This window comes from Adiantum capillus-veneris, chromosome 14, assembly GCF_014529385.1.
Source record: "Adiantum capillus-veneris isolate H3 chromosome 14, ASM1452938v2, whole genome shotgun sequence".
Taxonomy (NCBI): Eukaryota; Viridiplantae; Streptophyta; class Polypodiopsida; order Polypodiales; family Pteridaceae; genus Adiantum; species Adiantum capillus-veneris.
Genome location: NC_140944.1, coordinates 114,417,347 through 114,430,237, shown reverse-complemented (window position 1 = coordinate 114,430,237; position 12,891 = coordinate 114,417,347). Strand labels below are relative to the sequence as shown.

The 12,891-nt window shown below is 42.1% G+C and overlaps 1 protein-coding gene across 2 annotated transcripts in view; it reads left to right on the top strand.

Moving 5' to 3' along the window:
• Positions 1-8,416, top strand: part of LOC147442969 (ribonuclease H2 subunit B) — a 165,674-nt gene extending 157,258 nt beyond the window's left edge. For both annotated transcript variants that reach the window (XM_086529758.1, XM_086529759.1), the window contains 2 exons: positions 7,925-8,000; positions 8,082-8,416. In XM_086529758.1, the coding sequence (XP_086385884.1) occupies positions 7,925-8,000; positions 8,082-8,186 (181 nt within the window). In that variant the 3' untranslated portion in view covers positions 8,187-8,416. The remainder of the gene's footprint in view (positions 1-7,924; positions 8,001-8,081) is intronic.
• The last annotated feature ends 4,475 nt before the right edge of the window (positions 8,417-12,891 follow it).

Below are 12,891 nucleotides of genomic sequence, written 5' to 3'. Positions count from 1 at the left end.
TTTCTCTAACGTAGAACTATATGCCCTATCTCTAAATGATAGGGCATTGCTTTATTGTTTGGGCAAAACTCTCTGTATTCACTGCAGAGAGTTGTGCGTTTCTGTAAAAGTTGCAGAGCAGGTCTGTGAGAGCCCTTCTTAAGAAGAAAACACCATGCCTCATGAAGCCAACCCCCTCTAGAACATTCGCACCAATGTCGTCGAGATTGTAAAAACTCCAGGGCAATCTAGATCATGTACGCGACATTGGCAATTGAAATACTGTGGGATGCAGATGACGAGCACAGTCACTCGTGTCGTCAGGCACTTGAGGAGAATAGGATGTACTGTCAATTGTGGAGCATGCAAGAAGGTGCCTCTTGCTGTAAAAGATCAGTTGATTGCAGAAAAATTCCCGGCAATGATAGGAGGAAACAAAGGTAGGGGAAAACAATCTACACAAGACGCTCTTCATGATGCTCTTCTCAGAGACCTTGGGGAGACGGACACTCAAGATCAAACGGTGGGAAGTAGTGAACCTAGTGCACTTGCTCAGTCTAGCAAGAAGAGGGCTCGTGTCATGCAAGATGTTGAGGATGTGTTTTCTGAGGATGTTAATGATACAGAGGATGCCACAGGGCCTTGGCAGACCACCTTGCCCTTGCATGTGCATACTTAATCTTGGATCAAGAAGTGACAAAAGGTGGCGGAGATGGAGACGTACTCTTATTGAGTGCAACATCTCCTTCAATGTATTGAGGATTGACCAATGGAAAAGGATGGTGAAGGCTATTGCTCAGGTTGGTCCCACAGATACATGGACTGGCTTAGAGTACAAGAAAATGCGCACGACAATGCTTGATGAGCAGAAGGCTTTGATTGACAGGGCTTTGGTTCCATTGAAGGCATGATGGAAACAATTTGGGTGCACAAATCATTTCAGATAGGTGGAGTGACATACGTCGACGACACATCATCAACATTCTTGTGTCATCTTGCCTTGGCACTTATTTTTTGCGAGCCATGGATGCAAGGAAGACAGGGGAACATATCACATGATAGTTCATTTACATGTACATTCGGCAGGCCATTAAAGACATTGACGTAGAGAATGTGGTACAGGTTGTCACTGATAATGCATCAAATTGCAAAGCAATGGGTGACTTGATTTCAACAGAGTGTCCATCCATAGTTTGGACCCCCTGTGTTGCACATTGCCTTGATTTACTCATGGAGGGGATAGGGAAACTTCCTCGGGTGCTGCCTATTGTGTCTGATGCAACCACTTGCTTCCGCAAGAAGCACCAAGCACTTGCCATCTTCAGGAGCCACAACCAGTTGGATATGGTACGGCCTTAAAAACTCAGGTTTGCCTATATGTATTTGGTGCTCCATAGGCTCTTCAAGCTGAGGGATTCCCTGATGCAAACTATGGTGGATCCCTAATGGAGAGACATGCACAATTCCTAGTTGGAGAACACTAAGTACATCTAGAGACATGTTCTTGATGAGAGCTTTTGGACAGAGGTGCAGTCTCATCGAGGGAGTACATCAGTTTGCTACACTTCTCGTGACGGCACTTTACCATGGAGATCTCTCGGAGACTTCTCCAGACATCACAACAAATATCCTTATCATTTGTCTCACATCTTCGGCTTCATGCGGTTTGTTCAGCATCAAGTGTTGAGAGGGGGTGTTAGACTTACACCACTCTATTGCTTCACATAGGTCTAGGGCATACTTGTACAACTAGTGTCTTTAGGCTGGTGTCTCTGGGCTGGCCACCCATAGCATAGGTCGTACCTTGTCCGGCCGCCCGAGTGTCCTTTGTCTCAACATCGGTACATTTCCTTGATTGCATCATTGACAATTGTTGGCAATTGTTTTTTTTAGGTAGCTAAGAGCTGCTACACTGAGATGCTTGTTTTTTTTATGGTTGTGTGCAAACGAGATGACATACTGGCTATTGTGGAGAGTCGGTGGACGTTCATGAGCCGTCCTATACATGGAATGGCTACATGTCTCCATCCTCTCTACAAAAAGCTAGAAATATTCCATGATAGAGATTTGCTTGCATTGTGCGATTCATACATCTTGTTGAGGTATGACGAGGACACACAGCTGGAGATTGATGTTGAGATGACGAGCTTCATCAATAGCTTAGGCCCTTCCTTTGTGCGACCAGTGGCACTGAGACAGGAGGCTACCAAGTTTCCTTTGATGTGGTGGCATAGCTATGGGAGACAGGGTCTTCCAAAGCTTACAGATCTGGCGTTACTTTCGCAGGTAAATACTAAACCCTATACCATTGCCACTTTTGCAAGTAAATACTAAACCCTAAATTAATGTAATTTTCCAATTGAAGGATTGCTCTGCAGGTGCTTGTGAGCGCAACTGAAGTGCCTACTCATTGATCCACACCAAAATACACAATAGGCTGAGCACTGCACAATTAGAGAGGTCGGTTTACTGTAGAGCCAACATGAAGCTTGTGCGAGCCTACCATGCTTTGGGGACACCAAAGCTGGTAATAATAAATATATGGTTCTGTTAACTCGTCGATTTTATTCTATGATCGAACTCTTTGTAACGTACGTTTGGTTTTTTTTTATGTGCAGGTAGATCCCACACAAGTTAAGATGGTGCCTGATCCCACTACTGAGAACATTGAGCAGCAGACCAGAGATGAGTAGGAGGAGATTCTTTGGCTCCTTCATAGAGAGCTGGAGAGTGTGGATTGGCGTTTGACCAGATCACGAGCACGGGCATACAATGTTCCACTCCTAGAGCGAGTTCCAGATCTATATATTGCACGACGTGAGAGCATTCGCAAAGGAAAGCTTCCTGTCCGCAAAGCATGGGGCCATGCAAATGAGGTTATTCGTCTCATTCACTCTACAAAGGAGTAGGATCTTCAGGATGTTGCAGAGCAGTCACAGGTTTCTACGATTGTGGAGCCAGAGTACGACGACGAGGGCAATGTCTTGACACATGGAGACATTCTCTCCTTTGCAGAGAGCTCATCTTCATCCGATAGTGAGTTCTAGGCTAGTTGTCTTGGGAGAGAGAGAGAGACTTGAGTCTCTTGACCGAGGACTCCGTTGGGTTTTTACTAGTATTATTCATGCTATATGTTAGTTTTAACTTTTGGCATTTGCAGCTTGTTGGTTTATGAGCTTTTGTAGTTGGCATTAGACATTGATATGTCATTCTCATGCCGGGATGATTGTAGTGTTGAGTTTTGTATTTGTAGTGTTTGATAATCATTAGTCAATCTTTGGATCTTCACTCTTGTATGATGTACATTGTCTCTTACCTTACAATGCTATGTTGCTTTTAAGTTTATGGTATTGAGTCTGTCATGCTATCACTGAAATTTGGTATTGTGTCCCATGTTCGTATCATGGACCATGGTAGGTCACTTGATTGATGTTTAATGCAGGAAGGCCTTTTCATTTAGCCATATAGAGTGATACTTTATATATTTGTAGGCTTCTCTTGTGAAATTTCTATTTTTTTCCTAATTTTACAGTATTTTTTACCGCTTATCTTTACGTACCTTACACCTCAATCCAAACAGGACTGCGTACCGAATACGTACAGTAATTTACGTTTGGTTCCACCTTGTGGCTAGTGTCGTCTAGGGGTGGAACTCCGCCACTCCTTGTGTTGCATGGATTTTCTCTCTTTCTCTTAAAGGTTTTTTGAAAGTACTAAAAGTGTTGCCAAGTGTGTAGATTGCAGTTATCTCTGTGTTTCCTTTCGATCACTTGTCGAAGTAATTACACAGACACTGTATCAGATTCACCACTTTGTAACTTTTTGGTCTCATAGGTCACTTTGGCCTTTTGAAGACGTTAAAATATCGTTTCATTTCATTCCATTTCTACTTGCAATTTCTCTGTTGATCCATCGTGGTCGTGGGAGAGCATCTGCTGGCCATGAGAGAACGTTCAAAGCAGACTGTTAATGAGACTTTACACTGCTGACTTTCTTATTACTGCTCATGGTATTGGACTCCCTGCTTCTTTCATTATAGGGATGCTTCTATGGCCCTTGACACAAGATGTTGATTCCTGGTGGCTTGGTGTCAATGCCTTTGGCCAAACAAGCTCGGCACCATTGTGATATATGCCATTGTGGTGCTTCAGGTGTTGCTTGATTGTGGTATGATTGACTTGCATGTGGTCAATTGGAATGCCATTCGGTTACATCATAGCAGCAACAGTGATCCTAGGAAGCTTTTGTTGAGCCATGATTTGCACATGCATACAGTGTTGATGTGGATGTGCTTTTGGTGCAAGAGCACAAGTTCTTGGCAAATCCCAGTCGTTGTGGCAAACTACTTGGTGCACGTTTTACATTTTGAGAGCCTGCTGTTGGTGCAATGCATCTCTCTATCGATGCTTCACTGATCAGAGGTGGTGTTGATAGATGCTGAGTTTACTGGCTGAGAATATGGAGAGGACGCAGGTAGTAGGTGTTTTACGAGCAGACCTTGGGCAAGCAAAGTGCAGTGGGAAGGGGCCATTGTGCGGAACAGAAAAAGGCTTGCATAGAGGGGAGACATATTTCCTGACCGAAGCTGATTGTCCTGACAGAAGAGGCACACCAGAGTGTTGGGGTTAAGGCCTATGTGCCTTGACCGGTCGCCCAGGTCATGGGCGTCCGCCCACTGTTACCCTATACTTATAGTGAGTATACTGTATCGGGGGAGCTACCACTTCACAGTCTCCCCACCCACATCGTGTGTGTGTCTCCTTCTCTCTCTCTCTCACTCTCCGTCTGTGGTGCTCCTCGATCCCCTTCAATTGGTATCAGAGCGACAGGTGTGAGAGCGTAGATGGACGGCTTCGCGATGAACTCGTCGGCTATGGCGGAGAGGTCACAGATCTGAGCAAAGAAATAGAGGAGGCTTGTGAACAGCCATACAGAGGCTTGCAGGAGAGCTCTCAGGAGCTTCCTAGTGCTCACAGATCAGTCCACAGTTCCTCTACAGATCAGCCCATTGTGTACAGCATCTTCCCTCTTCTCGGCAAGCTTTGCAACGGCTACATCGGCGACAGACTGGAGCTTGGAGCTTCCATAGACATGGAAGCATTGTGAGATTGATGCATTCAGCTCACGCATCGAGGTGGGAAGTGAGTTTGAGCTTTTCTATGAGCTCAAAGAAGCACATAAGAAAGTCGTTCAGTTTTTGGCAGTTTGTCAGCAGTCTACTGTTTTGCTCATAACTTGAGCTACAAAGCTCCGATTCCAAAACTTTTTGGTTCAAAACGGAGCTGGCTTCAAGCTCTACGACTTTGTAGAAGGAATCATTCTCTGATTCGGAGTGTAGGTGGGTTTGAAATTAGAAACACAGAGACTGTTTTTCAGGACAGTTTTGGGCTCTGTTTAGGGTTCTCACAGGTTTTACATTGTGTTTCTGGCCATATTGGTAGACAGTTTCCAGGTGTTGTTGGTGAGGTGGTTTTGCTTTTTAGTTTGCTACATTGTGCTCATGGCAGAGACAGGTGATCGCTCAGATTATGATCCCTCCGAAATGTGCATGTTTGATGGGTCAGACTTTGCACCATGGAGAGAGTGTATGCTTGATGCATTGACACAACGAGGGTTGCATCGACCATTGAGTGGTGATGCAGGTAGACCTTCAAACATGTCTGACGATCAGTGGCAGGAGCTAGAGGAGATGGCACTATCTACGCTCTCTTTGCACCTTGCGAAATCTGTATATGCTCTTGTTATGTATGAGACTACTTCGAGAGCACTTTGGCGCAGATTACATGATATGTATGATAGATCTGAGTCATCAAGGACTCGTGTGAGACATGTACATTCACGAGTACGTTGACAGGTGACATGTTGGTATTGTGGTCATTCTGGACACGTTAGACGGCGTTGTTTTCGTCGTATGCGACATCGTAGGAGACATGGCAGTCTCAAAGATGTATGTAGTGATGCCATGGACTTAGTTGCTTTGACAGTTGAGGCAGATGTAGTGTCGAAGTATACTAGTGACGGGGATGTCACTTTTACCTCGAGCTATGGACGAGATGCTATACATGTGGATAGTGCACTCCCTTCGCAGTGGTTGCTAGACGCAGATGCTATGTTTCATGTCACGCCGCATCGTGAATGGTTTTGTAGCTATTCTAGCGGGATGCTTCGCAGTGTACGTTTGACCGATGGATCGGTGCATGCGATAGCAGGTGCAGGAGATGTGAGATTGTCATTACCGAGTGGTGCATCTTACTTGTTACGACATGTGCGCTATGTACCAGATTTGACAGTGAGTTTGATCTAGATTGGTCAGCTTAGAGATTGTGGATGTCAGATTTCGCTACGAGAGCGAGATTTTGTGATGCGTTTGGATTCGCTAGTGATTGCGGGAGGTGCCAGGAGTGGTACAGGTTACCCATTGCATGTGGATCACGGGAGAGACGGTGTTGTCTCTGTGATCATGCAGCCAGGTAGAGAGCGAGAGAGCAGGCGAGTCTCTTTTGCTTGTGGGTTGCAGGATGCTTTGCATGGAGTGCAGAGTAGTGACCTTGGTGTGCAGGTTGCGTCTACGGATGCACAGGTAGAGCGGGACAACTCTAGTGAGTCACAGCAGGATGAGTCATCAGAGGTGATGACAGAGATTACTCACATGGATGCTGAGATGTCAGCTATTGTGGAGTCATTTCTTGATATGCTTATGCCAGAGCTTGATGCAGATTCAGGACAGATGGATACTCTTGGTACACATGTGATATGTGGTGGTCACGAGGAGTCACTCCAGAGCTCAGAGTCAGAGTGCCATGGTCTCTATGATAGGGGACAGGATTGCCATGAGTTGAGTTCTGAGTTGGAGGTGGCAGAGGTTGCCAGGGTTGCATCAACGTTCGGTGTCCTCATGTACGAGATGTTGATCTCGAGGCCCGACATAGCAGCTACAAAGGGAGCATTTGCAGCAGGGTTGATTAGTTGTTCGATGACTGATCTCGGCATAGAGCATAGGGGAGGTTTGCAGGTATTGGACCGATACTTGCAGGAGTGCATGAGCTCTTGTAGACTCTTTGTAGAGCTTGGAGCTAGCTCTGTGTGGCTTCCGCAGCGGGATGTTTGTCTATCAGTAGAGCCGGATGCACTAGCTCATCGAGAGTCAGTGGGCATAGGTTGAGAGAATATCTCACCTTCTATTAGTTGTACACTGGTAGATCTTGCTTAAAGGCACATTGGCCTTGAAGTGGGAGGTTGTTGGGGTTAAGGCCTATGTGCCTTGACCGGTCGCCCAGGTCATGGGCGCCCGTCCACTGTTACCCTATACTTATAGTGAGTATACTGTATAGGGGGAGTTGCCACTTCACAGTCTTCCCACCCACATCGTGTGTGTGTCTCCTTCTCTCTCTCTCACTCTCCGTCTGTGGTGCTCCTCGATCCCCTTCACAGAGTATGAGAGGACTTGCATGGATGGGAGAGGGGCTAATTTTCCAAGGCCACATGCCTGCGTCCCTCCAAGAGCTCTACACATGGCCTTAAAAGACAAAGTTGAGCTATAAATAAGACCCAAAATGCTTGCAAGAGCTTCAAAGCGATTTGCAATAAGATAATGACAAGTTTGGAGAGTTCCCACCACCTTTGTAGTCCTTGTGAGCCCTTCGAGCTTTTGACACCGGCTATGTCTTATATGCAACTAAGCAAGGGTTTTTGTAGCTATGCTGATTTTGGAATAGTTGCATTAGTAACATTTTATTGATAACCGTGACCGGATCCTTACTCTTCAAAGTTTGCTTGTGTTTAAGTTGACCAAAGACTACCTCATTTGCATAACCTTGTTTGGCTTATGGTTTGCCTTGGATCAGTTCATGTTTGTCAATTGCCTTTAATGATTGCACAGCTCTTGGCCATTGATTTTGCCGTCTTCAATTGAGAGAGTAAGTGAGTGAGAGGATTTCTTTCCTAGGGTTGATCTTCAAGCCTCGAGAAAGCCCCAAGTGATAGATGAAAGTGTCCCTCTTTTCAATCCAAAGCCTAATGCTGTAAGTATTGAAGGGATTTAGCATTTTATGTCCAATTTTGTGTCCAGATTATGCCGATTTTTGTTGTTTGATGATGTGAAGGGAAAAAAAGAGGAAAAAGGTTTATCAGGAAAGTCCAAAACACAAAAGAAAGGCAGTGTTGTCGGCATGAGGAAAGTTACACAGTTTTTCGCTATGGAGCGTTAAGTGTGATGTGGCATGTATTTTATAATGGGTGCTGAATTCAGCATCTACATTGCCCACTGAGAGTGGGTACATAACTAAAATGAAAGAAATATACACATTTTTTGTGTTCAACTTTTTGTATAAATATCTCAATTAGATATGAAGGCTTATATGTAGCCCCCTTTGTTTTTGTTTTTTTTTTGACAAGAAATATATTGTGAAGTGCACATGAGCACCTCCTTATATTATGCCATCAGGTTACAGACCAAGAAGACTACATGACAAGAACCCTATTGGCTTGTCCGGCCAAGCACCCACACACCATAATATCTTTTGTATGAACACCTAAAATCACAAACCGAATCAAATGGAGCAAGACATGCGAAATCTGCACAGTCCCATGTTAAGGGTGCATAATATGGCCCCTTTATCCTATTGCTATTACCATCTCTTGCATTCTAGCATACACACACACCCAAGACATGAAGCTCGAAGAGTCACTGAAGGTAGCTTCCGTCCACCCTCTAAGCCTCGAGCTCTCCAAATGAATTGGAGACCTGGTTTGAAACATAGGAAGCATATGCATACGGACGAGGCCACAAACTCACCACAAGTTTTTGATATTGCATTCTCACATACACTACAAGGTAACAAAGATTGTTAAGTTTCTATTATGGTATAGGGATTAATCTCCTATTATGGTATAGGTAAAAGCCTTTACTTTATCAAACTTAGGCACATTTGAAAACGTTTGTGCAATACATCTTTCACTTGTTTATTCTCATTCACCATCTAAATGGAGGCCCATCAAGTGTAGATGCTCTAGGTTTGTTTCAAAGGGGTTGCCTAGAGCATACGTGACCTTGTGATCTAGCCAATGCGTACTTAATAGCCCCAAAAACCCACAAAGTCCAGTTTCATCTGATTATTTCCTTACAAGCTTGACCTAAAATCCATTAACTTGATCTTGCAAGAATTCTTACCGTTTGGAAAGTCTTGTGTACTCTAATTTTTAGACCCTTGTCCCACGTGCACCAATTGTCAGTAACATAATTGGTGCAACAATGGCAAAATTTGTTTAGTAATAAAAAGGCTTGCATACTTTATAAAGATGTGGTCACCAAAGCATAGTTATCAACAAGATTGTATGCAACTATGTCAAAATCGGTATAGTTATAAAAGGCCTTGCGTAGTTGAATATAAGACAAATAGTGAGTTGCATGCATGAGGCACAATTAATTCAAAAAATAAATGAGAATTATGCATCGCGTGACCATTGCACAAGACAAAACTGGTGCAAAGTTGTCAATGCAAGATGCATCTATTTCAAAAAGTAATTGAGAATTGTGCATCATGCGACTATCGCCTTTTTTGGGTGTAAGGGATCTTTGTTTTCTAGATGAATTGATTATAGATCATTTGATTGTGGAATATGAATTGCAAACTGAGACTTATATACAAACATGTGAAAGGCATACATGCTACACCAAAAGTTCTTGCCTATTTTGGAGGCAAAAAGTAAAGTTGTTGATAATGTTTGCTAGTGTGCAATTTTGACTATAAATAGTGCTATCCTCTTTATTTAAGGAAGTGTAAGTTCTTTTTAGTATGTAGTGAGATTGAGTGAGTCAATGAGAGCTTTATTTTACAGTTTAGATTTGGAGTTCTAAGATGTAACTTTGTTTATAAGCAATAATGTGTGTTTTCGTGAAATTTATTAATTTTAGTTTTTATCTTCCTTCCTTTTTTTCTCACCACATCTCTCTTGATCTCTTAGCTATGAGAAATTACAACCTATTAGTACTTTTGTTGGCATTTTAGTAACAATGCTTTGGACTCAAAAAAGGTGGGTGTTCAATTTTATAACCAAAGTACTCATGCAACACATCAAAAGAAAACTAATGATGTATTTTCATGCTGGAAATGAAGAGTCTGGGAGCTTTATACAATAAGAGAACAATCAAAGAAGTTTGTGCAACATTTGTTAATCCAAAGATGCTTCATATCTGAATCCATAGCCCAATTAGTTTTTAGTTCATATACCTAATTTTAGGTTTTAAGGAAAATGCTATCATTATGGGCTTCATAAGCTTATCCTTTTGTATCTTGGGAGTAGAGAATGGCCATTACCAAGTTTAGACACAAGCACAATATTTAATATGAACATAAGGCAACTTATTTATTCTTGAAAATATGGCTTCAGGAATACATGCAAAGATGGTGAAGATGGAGTAGCTAAAGAGCACATAGCACATGAAGTAGTATTAGTGAGTGTGCTAATAGAAAATGATGGGCATATATAAAAGATAACATGGTAACTACTTCTCCTTTGGAGTGTTGTGAACATGAATTGTGACTCATGTGTAGGCAAGTGTCAAGACCCTAGGTGTGATCATCCTCCAAAGAGAAGTAAGTCCGAAGCTTTGCAAAAAGCATTGAACTTCTCACAAAGCAAAGCCTTGGTCACATGACTTGTCCTGCATAGGCACATACGCCAAACCAACCTCTCCTCTAAGGAGTTTATCATTGATATTATCATAATGCATCTTAATATGCTTTGTGCGAGTATGGAACATTGGGTTTCTCACAACTGCCAAAGCAATCTAAGGTTAATGATGACAGTGGTCATAGAATTTTGTTCAATATGGAAAATCAAAAGGCATTTGAGGTCAACACACTCGATGGTAGTTGTGAAAATTGCCTCGCACTCAGCCTCACACTAGAAGTGGCCATTGTAGGTTGCTTCTTGCCTAATCAGGATATACATAGAGTTACCGAGCATAAAACAAAAACCACTTGTGGACATTCGTGTTTGTCATAGAAACCATCCTAGTTTGTTCGAAAAACATGTAAAAATCTGGCGCAATGATCTTCCCTTGTAATTCAAAAAAACATTATGTATAGTATCATTTAAGTAGAAAAAGAGCTTATGTGTCTTTTAATGCGTAGTCCCGAGGTAGCCATCAATTTAATCACTTTCTAGATTGCATACAAAATGTCTGGCATGAGAAATCATGCAACTAACTTTATAAAGAGTGCCATCAACATTATCTCAAACATCATGAATACTAATCTTCAAGTCTTTGTTTGTAGGGTAAGCTATACCTTTGTGTTCAATGCCAAATCTTCACAAAATTGTCTCAATGTATTGTCTAACACAAAGAAATACTTGGATCAACCTCATTAAATTGTGTGCCAAAATAATGATGCAAAAGACCCAACTGTGGCATTTTAAAAGAGGCATCTAAATCAGCTTTAGAATCACCACTATGCCTCTCATTTGCTCAAGTGAGAAACATGACATGGACATGGAGCACAATGATATGAAATTCATTATCAAGCACAACTGGACTATTTTTGAAATCCATGTGTAGCCAAGTAAACATAGATTTTTCATACCAAGCACATGGAGCTTGCTTCAAAACAATAAAACCATGGTGTTGTACATATACTTCCTGATGCAAATCAAAATTTAAAAGTGCAATCTTTATGTCCAAATGGTGTCGAGTCTAAGGATTATGAGTTACTAATGCAGAGTGTTCGGGAAAGCATTTTCCTATAATGGCCAAAATTCCTCCCTGTTAATATACAAACCGTAAATACTATTAAAATATTACAAACTTGTAGGATTTTTGAGCTATTGTTATGTATATTTTTAGACTATTTTTTCTTTTTACCCTAACATGAAATCGGCTAGTTGATTTTCATTCAGCCCTATCACTTTATTCACAAGGTGCTTGAGGACGAGCAATTGCAACTTGCCAAGATTCATAGCAGCGAGAATCTCGTTGATCTTCTAACAAAAATCTTACCTTCAGAGCGGTTTTCACACTGTCGGGCACTCATGAGTGTTGGGTATTGACCACGACCATGATCTATAAATAAATACGCAAGAGGATGACCAAGGTGGATTTGTGCATGTGTTTGTGGGCATATAGATGTGAAGGAACTTACATTTGTGCATTATTGAGCATGTGAGTACATTTGTGCATGAATGTGTGTATGTGTGTGTTTATGTGCATTTATATAAGCATCTGTATTTGTGCACATGTTTGTGGGAATATAGATGGGAAGGAATCTTACAATGCATCTATAGCATACATGAGCTTGTGCCCGCATGCACACACATATTTGTGTGTGTGTGTGTGTGTGTTTATGTGCATTTGTATATGCATCTGTATTTGTGCATGTGTTTGTGAGCATATAGATGGGAAACAAACTTCAATGCATCTATAGCACACATGAGCACGTGCACACACACACACACACACACACACACACACACACACACACACACACACACACACACACACACACACACACACACACACACACACACACACACACACACACACACAATCTCATGTTAGACATTGTGAAGGTATAGTGGAAAGCACTAATTTAAAGTAGGATAGGTTGGGAGGGCTATGTCTTGCAAATTTGTACGTTGATAGAGTGTGATGATTGGGGAACAATCTATAGCAAAGAAATGGACAAGGGGAAAAGCCGACGCTTTAAATCTTGCAAGTTAAACTGAAATTTACATTGGTATGCATGATGTCAATCTGTGCATTGGTATGCACATTAATATACTAATGCTACTAGGAGCACAAATAACTTGACACTGCTAGTTAGGTGACCTCTTGTAGTGTGCTCTATTATTAAAAAACAAAGTAACATATTTCTAGCACTTTTTATTGAAAAAGTACTGTCAATGTATGATTTG